Source organism: Bremia lactucae, linkage group LG2 (assembly GCF_004359215.1).
Source record: "Bremia lactucae strain SF5 linkage group LG2, whole genome shotgun sequence".
Lineage (NCBI taxonomy): Eukaryota > Oomycota > Peronosporomycetes > Peronosporales > Peronosporaceae > Bremia > Bremia lactucae.
The window spans coordinates 4281426-4300339 of NC_090611.1; the positions used below are offsets into that span (position 1 = coordinate 4281426).

Below are 18914 nucleotides of genomic sequence, written 5' to 3' on the forward strand. Positions count from 1 at the left end.
AGTAACGTAAACGGTATACCTTAGGCCTGTACCGTGTAACCTTGTTCGAAAAGACTTGCAAGCCTTCGTCACCGTTTCATTCCCACAATATTCAATTAAGCAACCCCCAACAATTGTTTCAATCGCTCGCTATGTGCTTTAAACAATGCCGACTTTCACAAGCATCGTGTGACGGTCCACCTTGTGCCATTCCGAGTCTTTCATCGAGCGATCAAATACAAACTTGACCTTCAGCTGCTTGCCTTTGGCAGCATTAAAGTCTAACTCATCGGAAAACTCGACCGTCAATTCACGTCCGTATCCTTTCTCAACGCGAGCTCGCAAGGCCTGCACAACTTCCGTCTTTTGAGCCACTTGCACCATCATATCAATCTCGCCCTTGACGCGAAAGATGAGATAGTTGTCTGGTAACGTACTCATCGAGACACCTGTGAGGTGCTTTAGTTCAAAGACGCGGCGCTCCTTAGGCTGTGGAATCTTGTCAGCTTTGAGATTGAATATACGATTCTGGCTGATCATAAGCACTCGGGTCTGATGAGCCCAGCGCTCGTTCACTTTTTCCACCGTGTCTAGAAACAGCAGCTTTTCTTTTAACCCACGCCCGCTGCTAGGCTTTTGCCCCCGTCCTTGAGAGTAAGCCTGTAAAATCGACGCGTAAGCAGGGTATTTGTTCACGCCAATGTAATCTCCTTGATAGTGGCGATCCAAAGAGTCGCGACGACGCTTCTTCTTGCCCAAATAGCGCTCAAACTCCGTACGCACGCCAAGGAGCGCAATCTTACACGATCGCCACATGGCACTTGAGAGCTGCTTTCGCGTTTGAAAGCCACGGTAGCGCCTGCTAATGACAACCTGTGCGTGCTTAAACGTCATGAATTTTCGACGCTGCGTACGTGCGAGCACAAAGCTCTGCATGAAAACAATCGAGTTCATATCCTCTTCTGCCTTGAGATTCTTGACCAAGCGACTATTGTTAATGTATAGAAGTTTGGCAGACACAGTCTTCCACTTTGCATAGAGGTTTGCCACGTGCGTTTTGTTGCTGGCACCAGGTGCACGCTTCCGTCGGTCCTGGCAGTTTGTCCACACCGTATCGTACGTGGCAATTAGCTGCTGAAAAGTAGTTTGAAACACTTTTAACGACATTCGATTCTTGTAGCGGCGCCAAGCGTTTTCAATAATGTTGACAATCGCGGGAATGCGCTCTTCCCGCAAGATTTCCAACGCCGAAAGAGCTTGTGGATGACGCAGGAAGACCTTGTTTCGACCGAGCGAAAAACATCCGAGTGTCTTTGAATCCTCTTCAAAAGGAATCAACTCGAGCTTATTCTGCGGGTTACGCACACCAAGTCCAGCTGTTGTCAGTAAATCAACCGCAGCTTTTCGAGTCGAGTGAGCAACAGGGGTTGGCCACGTCGATTCGGACAAAAAGCTGTAGCGCTTAATGAATGGAGCATACGGCTGGCTGTAGCAAAAACCTTGTCGACGTACACTTAAATTCTCCACAAGACCAAGGTATTTTACTTGCTCTGTCACTAGCTCCTTATTGACAGCAAGTGGGCGCTTGTGTTCATTTGGCTTGATACAACGGATATAATGTGGATTACAACCATCCAATTTCTTTAGCAAATCGGCAACTTGCGTACGAAATTGCTGCGACGTCGACGGTGGGCGCTTAAGCTTTGTTTCCTTCGACCGCTTGTCAAGAAAAATATCGCGCACAAACGCATTTGACGAGTGCTCCATTCCATCCTGGAGATCGTTAAAGAACGTGTCAAGATTCGCATCAAAGAACAGCGTAACGTCGTACTCGACTTTGCCAGCGTAGTGGAGAATCCCAAACGTCGGGCCACGCACTCGCGATGCAATGTAGTGAGGATTCTTCGAATGCTCGCTATTGTATCGCTCAATGAGCTCCAGATCTGATAGCCGTGCAATAGCACACTGTTCATCCAAGAGTGGAAAAATACCATGACCTTTTGGGTCTTCAATCAAGTCGCACACGACTTGGTTGTTGAAAAATGAAATGTTTTGCCAACTCAAGCCTTCACGACGGTAGCCTTCCTGTTCGCTCTCGAGAGTTTGACTAATAAAGAGCTGCTGTAGCTTTTCATTCACATAGTTGATACACAGCTGCTCAAACGCATTCACCTCAAAGATTTCAAACCCATAAATGTCCAAAATACCAATGCTATTGCTTATATTTCGCTTCGGGCACGTGACGTTTTGATTGATACGAGCGACAATCCAATCAAAGATCTTTTCGTACAGCGACCGCATGATAGAATCACACACTTTCTTGGCTTGACGGGCATCAAAAAGCACCTTTTGGTCCTCCCGACAGATATTGACAATGCGAAACGTCAAGAGACTCTCGAGTTTGTCTTTGTCAATGCCCATAAGACTCGCACCCTTGGCCAAAGCTGCACGTGCTTCTAGATCCTCAATCGCTGCACGTGGGTTGTGTGCTTCGTCGGTCGTTTGTTTAAACTGCACGTTTCCGAGCCATAGAATCGCTGAAAGCTGCTGGAAGATATCTCGCTGTTCCTCGGCTGTAATTCCCACAGCCGTCATGTTTTGCCGCACATTGCGATAATTTTCAGCGTCGTCGACACCTTCGATTCCAACGTTTTCATTGCCAAGCACGTCAAAAACTTCAGCACTCGAAGGCAATTGCCACGCTTCTCGATCCGCTAGTGTTGCACCCGCAATGAGCTGGTAGAATGAATGGAAATTGCGTTCTCCTTCAGCTTGGCGAATCACGCGACTGCGCTCGAGGAGGTAATTATCAATGTACCCCCCAATGACTTGCCCAACTCGGTTCATCTGAAGCACAATGTACTTGCCAAAGCGACTGCTGTTGTTATTGCGAATGGTCTGAGCGTTGCCAAAGGCTTCAAGGACAGGGTTACTACCCCATAACACATCGGTTACGTGGCTCGTCATATCGTCGACGACTTTACGCTGAGCGACCGACATGCGGCGATTAGCAATCACAGCGCTCTTGGCTCGAAACCGCGTACTGACGGTCGTGAGGTATCGCATCACGTGCTTGGACGTTTCAGTCTTGCCACTACCCGACTCGCCCGTGATGAGCACACTTTGGTCCAAACCAAAGCGCATGAGGTTCGAGTAGGCATTTTCGGCCAATGCAAATGGATGGGGATCACACACGTGCAGCTCCTTGCCTTGGAACTCATCAATCATGTTTGGCGCGTAGATGGAGTCACCATTGGGTTGACACAACATCTTGTACGGATTCATCGCAATGAGCACGGGACCGAGGAACATGTAGACGTGACCGTGGCGATAGCGCATGACGAGCTCGTCTACCACGTGGGCCTCGTCCACGGCGTCGACCATTAACAGGTCCTTCATTGTAGCGTCGAAGCGTGCTTAAGCCGTCGATACAACACTTTATTAATGGGCGTGGGCTCTCGAACGCTCTCTTTACCAAATGATGTTGTCGCAGCGTGGTTGATGACGGCTGTCTGACTCCCTTGCAGTATTGTGGTCTGGAGGAATGAATAAGAGAGATCCGATGCCATGAATTGCAGTATTACTTGTGCCTATACCAACTTTTTATTTCTAACGTTTCTAAACGAAAGTTGACGTATCGAACATGACACGGAAAAGCCGATAAATTAAGTAACTTGTATTTGCAGTGTGAATTTTTGTCGTTCGCGAGCCGATAAGCAGTGACATAAGATGCTCAGCGTCGTTAAATAGTGATTTTATTATATACTTACAAAGAGTTGCACCGAAACGATCCGACAAGCATCAGTACTGCCAGACATTAATTTCTTGCTTACGGAATCGAGATTTTAGCTGGCAAGAAAGCATTCATGTGTGCATGCTCATTAATGGGTACATAGAATAGAGATTCAGGACCTGCTAGCTGTAAGTAATTATAAAACACGGATGGGGTTTACTCACGAAAGCTGTCGATGCAGTCGTAGTCGCACATACATTGCAAAAGAAAATTGTTGGCCGATTAACTAAAACTTGTTAAGAAATGTATCAAAATACTTGCCCCCACCTTACTAGATTTACAGTAGTGAACGATGTAGAGACTCAATGGCTACTATGCGCCCCGAAATGCCATTTTAAGCGGGCAGGTTAATTGATACGTGCATTTAATGCATGGCTTTTGCCAGGACATTATCATCCTGGTGCTTCTCTATGTCGATCCTCCACGGTAATGTTTACATATTTGAAGCAGGCATTTAGATGTACTGGCATGCATTGAGCACATAAAACTTATTATTTACATCCTATGCGCTGCTACTTCCCGTATTTCGTAATTATTTGCCTCTTTCATGCATGTTTCCCTGAATTCAAGTAAATTGATAATTGCCATGTTGTCAGGTAATGCTGGGTAATTCTCACGTAAAAACGACTCTTTTTGTTAAACGTCGGCCACGGAAGTGGTTTTACAACGCCACATATTAAAAATTAATAAAAAATTCTGCTCCCTTACATGTAAGCTAGCTATCCTGCGCTACCAATGAGACCTTTGCAGACCAATTTTGCCTGACCATCGCCATTCGATAGCGTTTGATTTGTGTTACAAGTACTATATAACAGGAGTCATTCTACAATGGCACCGAAGCAATATTGCTGGGACTTTTATGTGTTTTCAAAAAATACTCACTTCGAGCGATATTCTGCTGCTCGTGCGAGCGCTGCAGGAGTTGGCACTAAAGGCTGGCGTGTATGCTGCAATCTCAGACATTGTTGACAATTTTATATCATTTTTAACACAATTAAAAGTTAGCTGAAGTTCAATTTATATGCGGTATTGCATGCTCTTGTCATCTGCAGGTGTCGAGTTTAATGGTGTTAAGGTTAGAAACGATGACTTTGTCGCTCTTCGCGAAAGCTTAAGCTTGCGATTAAGTTCAGTAGTCAAACCAACGCATTTACAAACATACTACAAAAATGAATGCACTGTTGTGGTGGATCTGGTGATTTATTACACTACACCTCCATCACCTTAAATTCGAATGAAGATTCCGTGAATTTGCTAATATCTCAACGTGACGCCGCGGCCTTTTAAAGACCCCAACAGGACGACCAACTTTTTTTCTAGGCTGCTACTCCACTGTCGTCGAGACTCTTGTTTTGTACTTAACACTACCATAGAAGTGCTTTTCAAATATTTGTCGAGAGACCTCTACTCTTCGTGATCGCCAGTCTCATCTATTTCCACCAAAAGGTCGCCACCGAGCATGTTGTCGCCAACCTCTGCGTGAATCGACACGACTCGACCACTCACGGGGGCAGTCACGACTGTTTCCATCTTCATGGCACTCAGCACAAGAAGAGCATCACCAGCCTTGACATTCTCACCCTTTTTCACACGCACATCGAGCACGATACCGGGCATCGGGGCACCGACAGAGCCCGCCAATTTTGAGGCCTTTGCCTTGGCCAAGGAGGTGACGCCAGCAGTCTCGTCTTTGACCCTGATTACACGCTGGCGACCATTTAGATCAAAGATCACATCGCGCATGCCGTCTTTTTTGCTCACGCCACCAACAGCGACTAATTTAATAAAAACCGTCTTGCCGTGCTCCATCTCGAGCTCAACTTCCGTGTCTACCTCAAGGCCCGTCAAAAACGTACGCGTGTCCAGAAAATGCATCGAGCCGTACTCGTTTTTGAATGTTTGAAAGTCCGCGAACACGTCTGGGTAGATGGCATGGGAAATTACATCGACCTCGCGGATCTTGTCAGCGCCATATTTCTCTTTAAGCTCTTTTTCAGCCGCGTCAAAGTTGTACGGCTCCATCTCAGCGCCAGGCCGACCCTCAAACATCTCTTGGCCGTTCGACAATGTCTTCCCTTTCAAGACACGCGAGCGCAGAGGTTCTGGGAAACCGTGGTGTGGAATCCCAAGGTAACCTTGGAAGTACTCTACCACAGACTTTGGAAACGACAAGGTCTCAGCTTGGTCAATTACTTCTTGCTCCATGAGTTTGTTTTGCACAATAAATTGCGCAAAATCACCGACAACTTTAGACGAAGGTGTAACCTTGATAATGTCGCCAAGCAGACGATTCGCTGTAGCATAGGCACGCTTGATTGCCGGCCACTGACCCGCAAGACCGAGCTGATTGGACTGGAATAGCAGGTTTGTGTACTGACCACCAGGCATTTCGTGGTAGTACACATCTGCCGAGCCAGACTTCTGACCAGATTCGAAAGGGGCGTATACACCACGCATCATTTCCCAGTAGTCATTGATCTCCATAATGTCCTCGGGCTGGATGCCTGTATCGTACTCGGAACCCTTCAAAGCAGCGACAATAGCGCCCATTGAAGGTTGGGAAGTTGTGCCAGCCATTGCATCTGAAGCCACATCAACTGCATCGGCACCAGCATATGCAGCTTCAAGCATGGAGCTCACACCTGTGCCAGCAGTATCGTGCGTGTGCACGTGGATTGGAAGGTCTGGAAACTCCTTGCGAAGAGCAGTGATAAGAATCTGCGCTGCTTTTGGCTTCAACAGGCCAGCCATATCCTTGATAGCCAGTACATGGATCCCTTGGGCAACTAATTGGCGCACAAAGTCGAGATAGTACTCAAGATTGTAGGGGCCACGGGTCGGGTCCGACACGTCACCAGTATAGCACATGGCAGCCTCAATGATACCTCCCGCAGCACCAACGGCATCAATGCCCAGCTTCATATTCTCGAGGTAGTTGAGCGAGTCAAACACACGAAAAACATCCATACCAGTTGATTGGGCTTTCTCACAAAATTTATACACCACATTATCCGGGTAGCTCGTGTAACCAACTGCGTTTGCACCACGTAAAAGCATCTGGAAAGGTATGTCCGGCACGGCCTCTCGTAATAAAGAAAGACGGTCCCACGGGTCTTCACGCAAGAAGCGCATAGACACATCAAATGTCGCTCCTCCCCACATTTCGATTGAAAAAGCATCACGCATGGCAATAGCAGTAGCAGGAGCGATAGAAAGCATGTCACGGGTACGCATGCGCGTGGCTAGCAGTGATTGGTGAGCATCGCGCCACGTGGTATCTGTCAAAAGCAGCCCCTTCTTGACACGCACAGCCTTCGCAAAGGCTTCAGGGCCTTGTTCAACGTAAATTTGGCGTAGCGACTTTTCTTTCGAAGCCGGTGGAGCTGGGAGGGTTGGAATGATCGGGTCAATTTTCGATGGACGAGGTCCTGTGGCACCCAGCGCCTTCTCTGGACCATTAACGATCGTATTTCCAATGTACTTAAGCATTTTTTGACCACGATTTGTCGATGAAGACGGCTCAAGCAGGTCAGGATTCTCAGCAATGAAACTCGTGTCAACAATGCCTTTAATAAAATCCGGATGGTTTAGCACATTGGTCAAGAAGCTCTTGTTGGTCGTGACACCACGCACGCGAAATTCGGATAACGCACGCTTCAATTTATGTGCGCAGTCACCACGATCTAAAGCACGAGCTGTTACTTTGACCAATAGCGAGTCGTAGTGAGGAGTAATATGTGCGCCGACAAACCCAGGGCCGTCATCAAGTCGAATTCCCATGCCACCAGGACTGCGAAATACTTCAATTACACCCGAATCAGGCTGGAAGCCCGTGCTTGGGTTCTCCGTCGTCACTCGGCATTGCATGGCATGGCCGCGTGGCTTAATCTTTTCTTGGCTCAGTCCCAAGTCCTTAAAGCTTTCGCCTCCAGCAATACGAATCTGGCTCTGCACGAGATCAATACCCGTGATCTCTTCCGTGATCGTATGCTCCACCTGAATGCGAGGGTTCACTTCAATAAAGTAGTGTCGACCATGCTGATCGACTAGAAACTCTACAGTACCAGCATTAAGATACTTCGCAGCACTAGTAAGACGCACAGCATCGTCGATCATGGCTTTCTCTGTCTTTGGATCGAGTCCTACTGCAGGCGCCGTTTCCAAAACCTTTTGGTGACGACGTTGTACGCTGCAGTCTCGATGGAATAGGTGCACAACATTTCCCTGTCCATCACCAAGGATCTGAACCTCAATGTGCCGTGGGCGGTCCACGTAGCGTTCAATAAAGACAGTGCCATCCCCGAAAGCAGTCAAGGCTTCGGAGCTTGCCCGCTTAAAGTTCTCTTCAAGCTCCTCGGCGCATGTGACGACACGCATACCACGTCCACCGCCTCCCATACTAGCTTTAATAATGACGGGATACCCAACACCAGAGTCAATGAAAGCACGCGCTTCTTCAAGGTTGTGAACGGGTCCGTCCGTGCCTGGTACCACCGGAACCTTCTGCTCAATGGCAATCTCGCGTGCCGCCGTTTTATCTCCAAAACGTTGCAAGTTTTCTGGCGTCGGGCCAACAAATTTAATGCCATTCTTAGCACACTGTTCCGCAAAGCCGACATTTTCACTCAAAAAGCCGTAACCCGGGTGAATTGCGTCAATCTTGTTTTCCTTGGCAATTTGAATAATACTTTCGATATCCAGATAAGCGCCAACGGGAGTCTTGTCTGCACCGACAAGATAGCTCTCATCTGCCTTGTAGCGGTGCTGTGTGAATCGGTCTTCTTTGGAGAAAATGCCGACCGTGCGAAGACCGAGCTCATTCCCCGCGCGCATGATGCGCGTTGCGATCTCACCACGATTAGCAGCCATGAGCTTCTTGATGGTGCTAGCATCACGCGTCTGATGGCGGCGCAAGAGGCTTGAACCCACGCATCGGCTCGCAAGGAGGCGCTGAGGTCGATACATAAATGAGTGATGGTCTTCTGGTCTTAGGGCGAATACCCAAATGTCAAACGTCGGATGTGTAGGATATGCGGTAAGTATCAGCAGCCACAGTCGGTGGCGAGAAGACAGAAGAGACGGGACCAGATACAGCACACCACGTGGACCAGGCTTTATAAAGGCGTTTGTAAATTGAGCGTTTGCCATAAAACAGAAATTTCACGTTACTTAAACAAAATTCGACTAAAACTGATTATATTACTTGGTCTCCTGTAAATTCTAAAAAGGGAAATAGTATCTGCTGAATCAAATGCGCCATAACCTATTGACGCTGTCCGCACCGTCCTTGTACTACGCTTTGTGATTACAACCCCATTTGTCTCAAAGAAAATGCTTACAATTGTTGTAATATCAGACATCCATAATACGAAAGCGTACGTACCACATTTTCTGCATCACCAAACTAGGTAACGACTGATGCGATCACAAGTTACATAGAGAAGACAAAGTACCCGAATCAGTCGGCCTGGTGATCGAACCACACTGCGTCATCAGGTGATGCGTATGCAAATGTTCGCGTCCGTAAGGTACGTGTACTATTGTATATTCACTCATGGTCTACTAGCGAATGTTTTAACGTGTCGCTGCTTATAGATCTCAAAATCTGGTTTACCCAGCACTAGAGGGTGCAGCAAATTCATCAATAAAGCTTAAAGTGAAGATAGAAATATTTCAGCATTTCAGTAGGTTTCAAGCTAAGGCGTGATTAAAGTTTTTTTTTGTTACAGCTAACTTATGCAAGTAGCTATATATTTCATAATCCAACGAAACTATCGTATAACTTCGATAATATCTCAGTTACCTAGAGGCAAATTTTAATGAAAAATTAGCAAAAATGGTCACGCAATTACACCACTTGTATCCGTGACTAGAAAGGTGGAGGAAATGTTATTTATTCAGATGCGATTGACATTTTAGCTATTAGTAGAAGTAGAAATATGATATTTTTTTCTCTTCAGATTCACTCTTGTACCTACTCGTCGTTGCTGCCGTCGGACAGAGTGAATCGTTAAAATCTATTGTCCCGACGTTTAATTCTTTTCGGCTGCAATTAGCCGAAAGCACAGAATGCGACATAATTTATTTATGGACACATCTAAATAATACACAATTTGTATTGTCAAGCTGCCTCCCTGCTACCTTAATTATAAGTCCGTTAACAATACTCAACGCGGTAATCAATTAATTCGTATGTATTTAGTTGACCAGTTTACATCAAGGCCCATCCTTGTGTATGTGATGCGCACTCGGTGCATTCACACTGTTGATTATTTCATAAAAATAATATATATTTCTATAATTTGACATATAAAAAGGTCTTATGATTACTTACTAATACACAGCACACATAAGGACGGGTTACCGCTTCCGTGACGCGAGTATAAGCTTGCTGTGTAAGGTCACCTTCCGCACCACCAACTACGTCACTGTGCATTTGCATTGTAGTGCGAGGTTGCTCGAAGTAGTATTTTAAAGGTTGGATTTGCGTTCTACAGGTTTTCATCCGCACTATGATTTGTCAGTGTGAAAAATTACCTTCGTCTTTTAGTCCGCTCGTCAGACCGTTTGGTAATGGTCTTGAGTTGTGAGGACGACGTCAAGTGGGGGTTTATGTAGGACCTTGACTTGACGATGACTTGCATTTTAAACTAGTAACTCATATGTAAGAAAATAAAAAAGGAAACAATATAAAGTAAGCTTGTCACGCTTGGCGCATCGTACTCCACGGGTCACTGTCTACCCAAGTTGAGTCACCTTTATAATAGAGCCTTTCATCATGGCGACCCTCCGAGACGCCGGTCATAGTTGCCGCCAATAGCCTACCTAAAGCCAACAGTTTTACGATGTATCTTAAGCTCCAGGAAGTCAACTTCTACTAGGAAGACTTCTGCAAACAGTCAGTATTGCCTGCATTTTATAACGTCGGAATCTTCAGTCCTGTCGCCTTGGGCATAGATGTCGAAGCACAGCTTGCGAACGTTAATCCGAATATGACTTTCATTTTGGATGATATAGCCTCTAAGTAATATAGGGCTGGCAACGCTGAAGCTTTATCTATGCCTGTAATGTTTGAAGATAATTCCGTGGATATGACCTCGGCGAACGATGAATGCATAAATCCTCACGCTGTCCATTCTTTTTTTTTACTTTTTTTCAAGACGTGCGGCCCAATATAGAGCTGGAGGATACGTTTCACAAACGTGGCAATAATTTAACGCCACAGAACTCAATCGTATGGTTTGAAGTAGTACATCAAATGTTAAATTAGCATTTCATAGGTTTTCGCTCGCACAATGATTCTCAGTATGGAAAAGTGGATCTACGTCTTTTTTTCCGCTCGCCAGACCGTTTATTTTTTAACTTAAGCCACACGCGGCGACATTTTTAGTGCTCTGTAATCGATCCCCGGGTTCCGACAAGTCATACCAACAGTAACGGCCTTATTTTGTGGTATGGCATGACCTGGAATGTAGACGCCAAAGCAGGACGTTGAGTTTCTTACGAGGTCATGTGAGCTATACTACGTGGAACGTAACGGGTGTCCGTTAAATAATTATTATTTGCTACAAGGAAAAAATAGATTGGCTTCATTCGCTATATATTTTATATTTATGCTTTTACAAGAGAATGCTGATCGCTTTCTTATATTTCACATGTGTAATAATATTACAGTGTTTGCGACATCTGCTTTTAAATAGATACGACGCCGTTGCGCAACAACTTCCAACAAAGGAAATCGAGATCAAAGCGGTTCTAAGCATTGCTCTTGGGCAGAACTATTCTGATGTAATTACCAGAGCAAACAACATCTGTCGTGAAGGCGGAAGTGAACGCTTTGCTTAATCAGTTCGGGCAAAAGTCGACAAGCGCGCAATAGGACGCTGAACTCGAGCGACTGCGTCGCTTGACTTTCACAGATACCAAGTATTTTGGTGGTGCAGACAACAAGTTTACAGAGTATTTGCAACGTTACAATATGAGTTACACATCATTCGGCGTCACAGCTCCATATGTGACGGTCGTCCAGAGCTCTGGTTTTGACAAGAGTCGGTTGCGCTATGATTTGGCACTCGAAGAACTTGGTGGCTCGAAAGGGTCTGTCCAAAGCTTAGATATAAAAGCTCTACTCACGTGCGAATGCAGCCGTTTAGCAATTGTCGAGTACGACTGACGATTATTGGTATCCTTTTCTTCCTTCTCTGAAGACGATCGATTGTGTCGCAAAGTTGAACATAACGGAAAGCCTTACACGATTAAATTGATTCAAATTACAAAATCAGACACTCATTCCATTCGTCCGATATTAACAAGAATGCGATGTTCTTTCCATGAGCAAATAATGTTATACCTATAAATGAAAAAATACAACGAAGTAGTTTAAAATTAACATCATTCAAATTTGTTTACTTAAAATTTCCGATACTACCAAATTTGGTAATATCCAATTAACAAGACAACAGTTCTGTTGATTGGTTGGTTTAAGTTTAAATCAACCCTTCCAATCGTTACTAGACATGAGTGGGTGGCGCACAAGGAGGCCTTTTGCATATAATGATATTAATATATATCTACGTCAGTAAGTGAAGATCGTTACGTAGAACGTTGAACGTACTAATAAAGTCTTACTATTTCTCTATAATAAAGCCGTTAGAGTTGACCTAATGTAGCTGAGACTTCTTAGCTTCTTAAAATCTTCCTCTGCACGTCGTGTACGTAAAGATTCGAGACACCTCAGCTTCACTGTTAGCAGTGCTGTTATCAGTCCTAGCGAGAGGTGCCTCGTCACATCGTGCGCAACAACTTCCTACGAAGAAAATCCAGATCGAAGCGGTTCTAAGCATGGCTCCTGAGTTGAACCGTGCCGATATAATCAAGGATACAATTTTCATTCGTTGTGAAGGCGGTAGTGAAGGCTTTGCTAAATCAGCTTCGGCAAAAATCGACAAGCGCGCAACAGGACGCTGAACTCGAGCGACTGCGTCGCTTCGCTTTCTCAGATACCAAGTATTTTGGTGGTGCAGACAACAAGTTTACAGAGTATTTGCAACGTTGCAATATGAGTTACACATCATTCGGCGTCACAGCTCCATATAAGACGGTCGTCCAGAGCTCTGGTTTTGACAAGAGTCGGTTGCGCTATGATTTGGCACTCGAAGCACTTGGTGGCTCGAATGGGTCTGTCCAAAGCTTAGATATAAAAGCTCTATTCACGTGCGTAATGCAGCTATTCAGCAATTGTCGAGTACGACTGACGATTATTGGTATCCTTTTCTTCCTTCTCTGAAGACGATCGATTGTGTCGCGAAGCTAAACATAATGGAAAGCCTTACACGATTGAATTGATTCAAATTACAAAATCAGACACTCATTCGATTCGTCCGCTATAAACAAGAATGCGATGTTCTTTTCATGAGCAAATTATGTTATACCCATAAATGAAAAAAACAACGTAGTTTAAAATTAACATCATTCCAACTTGTTTACTTATAATTTCCGATACTACCAAATTTGGTAATATCCAAGCATCGTTGCGTAGAACCTTGAAAATACTAATACAGTCTTACTATTTCTCTATAATAAAGCCGTTAGAGTTGACCTAATGTAGCTGAGACTTCTTAGCTTCTTAAAATTCTCCTCTGCACGTCGTGTACGTAAAAATTCGAGACACCTCACCTTCACTGTTAGCAGTGCTGTTATCAGTCCTAGCGAGAGGTGCCTCGTCACATCGAGCGAAACAACTTCCTACGAAGAAAATCCAGATCGAAGCGGTTTTAAGCATGGTTCCTGGGTTGAACTGTTCCGATATAATCAAGGAAACAATTTACATTCGTTTTGAAGGCAGTAGCGAAGCTTTGCTAAATCAGCTTGGGCAAAAGTTGACAAGCGCGCAACAGGACGCTGAACTCGAGCGACTGCGTCGCTTCGCTTTCACAGATACCAATTATGTTGGTGGTGCAGACAACAAATTTACAGAGTATTTGCATCGTTGCAATATGAGTTACACATCATTCGGCGTTTCAGCTCCATATGTGACGGTCGTCCAGAGCTCTGGTTTTGACAAGAGTCGGTTGCGCTATGATTTGGCACTCGAAGCTTTTGGTGGCTCGAAGGGGTCTGTCCAAAGCTTAGATATAAAAGCTCTACTCATGTGCGTAATGTAGCCATTCAGCAATTGTCGAGTACGACTGACGATTATTGGTATCCTTTTCTTCCTTCTCTGAAGACGATCGATTGTGTCGCAAAGCTGAACATAATGGAAAGCTTTACACGATTTAATTGATTCAAATTACAAATTCAGACACTCATTCGATTCGTCCGCAATTAACAAGAATGCGATGTTCTTTCCATGAGCAAATAATTTATACCTATAAACGAAAAAAAAGTAGTTCAAAATTAACATCATTCAAATTTGTTTACTTTAAATTTCCGATACTACCAAATTTGGTAATATCCAAGCACAACAGTTCTGTTGATTGGTTTAAGTTAAAATTAACCCCGCCAATCGTTACTAGACATGAGTGGGCGGCGCACTAGGAGGCCCTTTATATATAATGATATTAATATATATCTACGTCAGTAGATGAAGATTGTTACGTAGAACAATGAAAATACTAATACAGTCTTTCTATTTCTCTATAATAAAGCCGTTAGAGTTGACCTAATGTTGCTGAGTTCAAGAAATCTGTATTATTTTGTTAATACGATATTTACTTCTCTATGCCTATGTCAAAATGAGTCGTTATGACTCTAAATGGCTAAAGCGGATGAAAACAAAACCTACTCGCTAAGGAAGACCTTGTTAGGCCTGATAAACTAATGGTACGAAACCAACGGTTTTCTCCCAAGCCTATGTTAGCTCCATTCTCACGAATGATGACTGCACCGAGCTGATTGATTTGCATTGCGAAACAATGGCCACGCATATTTTTCTTAAACGCACCAACCATGTAAACACCTGGTCCAAGGACGACGTCAGGCAGAGAAAGTACCCGTCGCGCTATGGCCAAATAGCCCACCCCATCCCCGTCGAAAAGATTTTGACGAAGTTGGGGCAGATGAATGCTCCACCCAGACTTGGGGACGGCATAATGGCAGTATCGAACTATCTGTTCAACATGCTTGAAGCCGCTGGACACATCAATGCCGGAGAGATTGGCTTGGTCATCATACTCCCGCCAGATTTCTGGGAGATGGCGGCTGGCTTCATCGAGACCCACCAACTCATATGCCATTGGGATAGCATGCGCAACGCAAGAATTATCCTCATTGGCTGCCATGGCGAGCAGGGAGCCACAATTCTGGGCCACAAATGCTTGATACGTCGTCTTACGATCTGGATGTTGGGTCAGGAACCGATCCACGATGTCGAGGGAGGCTTGGTTGCCATCATCAATGAGCTGCTGGCGGGGGACCCAAGACGTCTCAGCAGTGTCTGACCAGCGAACATGGTACTCATACGAGTCGGCAGATCCCCGGCGGTCGTCGATAGCATCAAATTTGAAGACTTCGACGATGGCTGAGGATCGGCGCGCTCGCTTGGGAGGCCGGGCTGGGACAAGAGGTGCAGCGATTCTCGTCCGAAGGTGATAACGCTGAGTAGACGCATTAACGTCCGCTGGCATCGCGGGCGTCACCTGCGGCGTCTGCAATCCCACGGCTGGAAGGGAGGGCTGCACAAGTGGAGTACTAGACGCAACTTCGTCCGTACCAGCGGTCGCGCTACCCTCACAAGCGGTCCCGTGTCGAAGATTCGCAACCGCGACACCTTGATCGAGAGTCAGGCTTGGGCCGCCCGTCGCCCTTTCAGGCCCTGGCGACGACCCTCTAGTCTTATCCGACTCCGATCCAGACGTCTTGGTGTCGGAATTTCGGGATGGAGACCCTTGGAGGCGGTCGCGATCGGGAGGTTCTTAGCGGCTGCGTGGTCCATCTTGGCGGTCGATGGTTTTGGGAATTGGGCTTGAGCTGGGCAGAAAATTGAGAAGTGAGGACTGAAATCTGAGGGCCAAGTAACCTGTCAGAACTGATATCCTGCAAATGGAGATAATTCGGGAAACGATGTATAGATTCTCGCAGGGACGGGAATGACAGGCCTGCAGAAAGTTCCTAAGCCGTCTCGAGCCACTGTACAAAGCGACTGAGGCCGGCCTGCGAAGACCTACCCCTGGACAAATTTTGCGAATGAGGCCCAATTGCCGCAACTCCTTAATCATATGTCAGGCTCGGGCCGCCCGTCACCCTTACGGGCCCTGGCGACGACCCTCTAGTCTTGACCGACACTGATTAAGTCATTTTTGGCAATTCTGTCGGCCCGTGGATCGTACCGGTGACCTTCTGATTAAAATTTGAGTAGTATACCACTGAACCACCGAAGTAAGGAGCACTTGTTCTTTGAGTGTACTCTTGCGACCCAGCTGTGGCGTCTTTTGAACCAGCTTGTTTCTCCGCTGTTACGTTCAAGACCGAATTGGCTTGACATCGCCTTGGCGAAGAAGATGCGTGTGCGTGACGACTACAAGGGCTGTGATGACGTAGTTCATGACGCTTGGCACACACTTCGTGCTGTGACGCTTCATTTCATCTAGACAGACCGCAATCGTTGCCTCTTCGACGGGAGACAGCCCACGCCTGTTCTCCCCGCATTACAGGTCATCTTGACAACGGCTTGCGCGCACTTTCGTCACCGCCTTCGTCGCCTTTACGATCCTGGTCAGCAGGCGCAACAGCAAATTCTCCTTGCTCTGCTGTCACGCAACCGACTCTTCAGCGATTTTCTCAGCCAGAACCCGACGGCGTTACACGTCCGCCAGCGTGGTCTGTACCCATAGAAACGGATGCGTAAAGCCTTGGCTTCATTTTGATTATCATAGGTGGATCAGGTGCATTTCGCCCATTATCATTACTCTCCTTATGGACCCTATTCTGCGCCGTAGGCAAGTATGATGCGACGTACTGAGCAAATGCTCTGGATCCAGGTTTGCGTCATTATGCCTTGGGTCAGGCCGTTTTCCCGTACGTACATCTTCTCTCCCTCTCTTTTCATGGCAATGCAGTGTCCACGTCGGGAGGACTTGAGTGCGTACACGATTTACGCACCATCTTCGAGCGGCTCACTTGCACGCCACGCCAGGGCTGCTACTCCCAGCGGTCCCACTCCATGGCCCTTGAATTGGTTCCTGTTAAACACGTCCACGCTAACCCACCACCCCGTCTTCGGAACCTCTTCGCGGAGAAACTTCACCAACTGTACATGCTTCAGTCCGCCCCCTCGGCCTGAATCGCTGCAAACCATCTGGTCCAGAAACTTCTCGCTGAGCTTCTTCAAAATTGCGACTTCTCGGTCGAGCCCGCCCATTAACTCAAACGCCTTCTGCACTGCGTGCAGCGCGCAATCGTCTTTCGGGCTATCGGCCATATATTGGAGAGCTTGTAGGTCCAGGCTAACAAACTCGGCATATGCCATGTCGCGTTCTGGGTGTTTAGCGCGATACCGGTCGTACGACCCCACCAGTGCTGCACACTTCGACAGCATGCTCGCGGCCTTCCATTCTGCCGACTTATCCTCCCACTGTACCAGGTATTCCCGTGCGATGCCCTCTCCACGGCGATCTAGCACCCGCGTGACTACGTACTCCTTGTCCTCCGTCTCCGTCTCCGCTTCCTTTACGCTCTCCAAAACTTGGCGCAGTCTACGCCGCTTGGGACGAGGATCATCTTGGTCCTCCTCCCCTGACGACTCACCCAATCCGGCAGAAACCAACAAGACTCCCGCCTCCTCCTCAAGTGCAACTCTCACCGGTCTCATGCCTCCAGCCACCAGTATAATCGGCGCATGCGGTGACAACCCAGTCCCGGTTTGAGTCGCACCGTTACAGGAGGCGTTTGCCTCAATGGCTTCTTCGCCGGCTTTGGGGTCTTGCACCTCTTGGACATGTGGCAAAAAGTCTACATGAAATGTCACAAAAAAAAAAAAACGTACTATAGCGTAGTATTGTATCTATTTTAGCCAGGTAGTTTGATTAGTCCCCTGTCTATAATATTTAATATAGACAACCTTTCAACTGAACCACCGGAGTGGTACCTTGAACTGAGATAAACTTTAAATATAAACCAAACTGAAAAGTGAGAGTTTCTATCCAATGGCGCGCATGGATCCTTCATGTTTGATAACCCGCCAGAGGCATCATAGGCAGATAAGGAGGACCTCTGAAACTTAATATAACCCACCGCACCGAAATATTGTGAAAAGTTGAAAGTATGGTTACAGCATCTCACCGGAAGCGTGGAGTGATGCCGTAAAGAAGCCGGATCAATCGAGTCCACCACATTGAGAGCTGGCTTGAAGTCGAAATTATGGCGGGTAGGTTACAAGGAGCGCACTGAGAACAATGCTGGGTTGGCTTGCATAAAGGCACCCAAAGAGCGGGAGCGTCTAAGCTGGCTCATCACAGTCCGTAGAGATGCTCGTTGCGTCTGTCCGTACAGCCGACGTAGACAAGCTCGTAAGTGGGCACTAAATGTAGTGTAGAGGACACGTAAAGCTGGCCCAAGAGGTATGGGTGCACGCTGGCGAAACAAGCCGTCATTGCGCACAGTCCACAACAGATGAAGGGTAGCACTACGCGTGACCTGCCATAAGTCGCGGATAACAACTTCATGCTCCTGCCAAGCCAACGTAAGACATGGCGGTCGCCCAAGGGCAATATCGAGCCACGATGGCATGGCAGTAAAAAAAATCGACCAGTCGCCAAATTGGATCGACCAGAGGTTAGCCGGCAGGGCACACTCAAAAAACAAGTGCCGCTCTGATTCCACTGCATGGCATCCACTCCGGACGCAATAGATGATGTTGGGATGCGCATCTCGAAGAAACGTGAAATGCGAACGCACCGGCAAAAACCGAAAGGCAAGGCGAAACTGCAAGTCCGAATAGATTGGAAGGAGGAGCCACCGAAGTCGTTTGCACTGGTGTACGAACACCGTAAGGTCAGTTGCAGTGATTTCGCATCGTGTAACTGGATTGGGTGGGGCTTTGTGGGCAGCGCTGCCGTCCACACCAGCATGAGCAACTGAGAACGGGGTATATAGGGCACGACGTGAACTCGGTCACCCACTCGCACACCAACGTACGGTGTAGGAG

The 18914-nt window shown here is 46.7% G+C and overlaps 3 protein-coding genes across 3 annotated transcripts; all 3 read right to left on the reverse strand.

Annotated features, from left to right (window-relative positions):
* Nucleotides 1–138: 138 nt before the first annotated feature.
* CCR75_000789 (uncharacterized protein) lies at nucleotides 139–3378 on the reverse strand (the record flags this gene model as incomplete). Its single annotated transcript, XM_067958895.1, has 1 exon — nucleotides 139–3378. The coding sequence occupies one exon, from the start codon at nucleotides 3376–3378 to the stop codon at nucleotides 139–141; it is 3240 nt and encodes a 1079-aa protein (XP_067821583.1).
* Nucleotides 3379–5176: 1798 nt separating this feature from the next.
* On the reverse strand, nucleotides 5177–8920 carry CCR75_000788 (uncharacterized protein; the record flags this gene model as incomplete). Its single annotated transcript, XM_067958894.1, has 1 exon — nucleotides 5177–8920. One exon carries the CDS (start codon nucleotides 8918–8920, stop codon nucleotides 5177–5179), a length of 3744 nt encoding a protein of 1247 aa, XP_067821582.1.
* Nucleotides 8921–14529: 5609 nt separating this feature from the next.
* Nucleotides 14530–15051, reverse strand: CCR75_000787 (uncharacterized protein; the record flags this gene model as incomplete). The annotated part of the gene is made up of 1 exon (XM_067958893.1): nucleotides 14530–15051. The coding sequence occupies one exon, from the start codon at nucleotides 15049–15051 to the stop codon at nucleotides 14530–14532; it is 522 nt and encodes a 173-aa protein (XP_067821591.1).
* Nucleotides 15052–18914: the final 3863 nt, after the last annotated feature.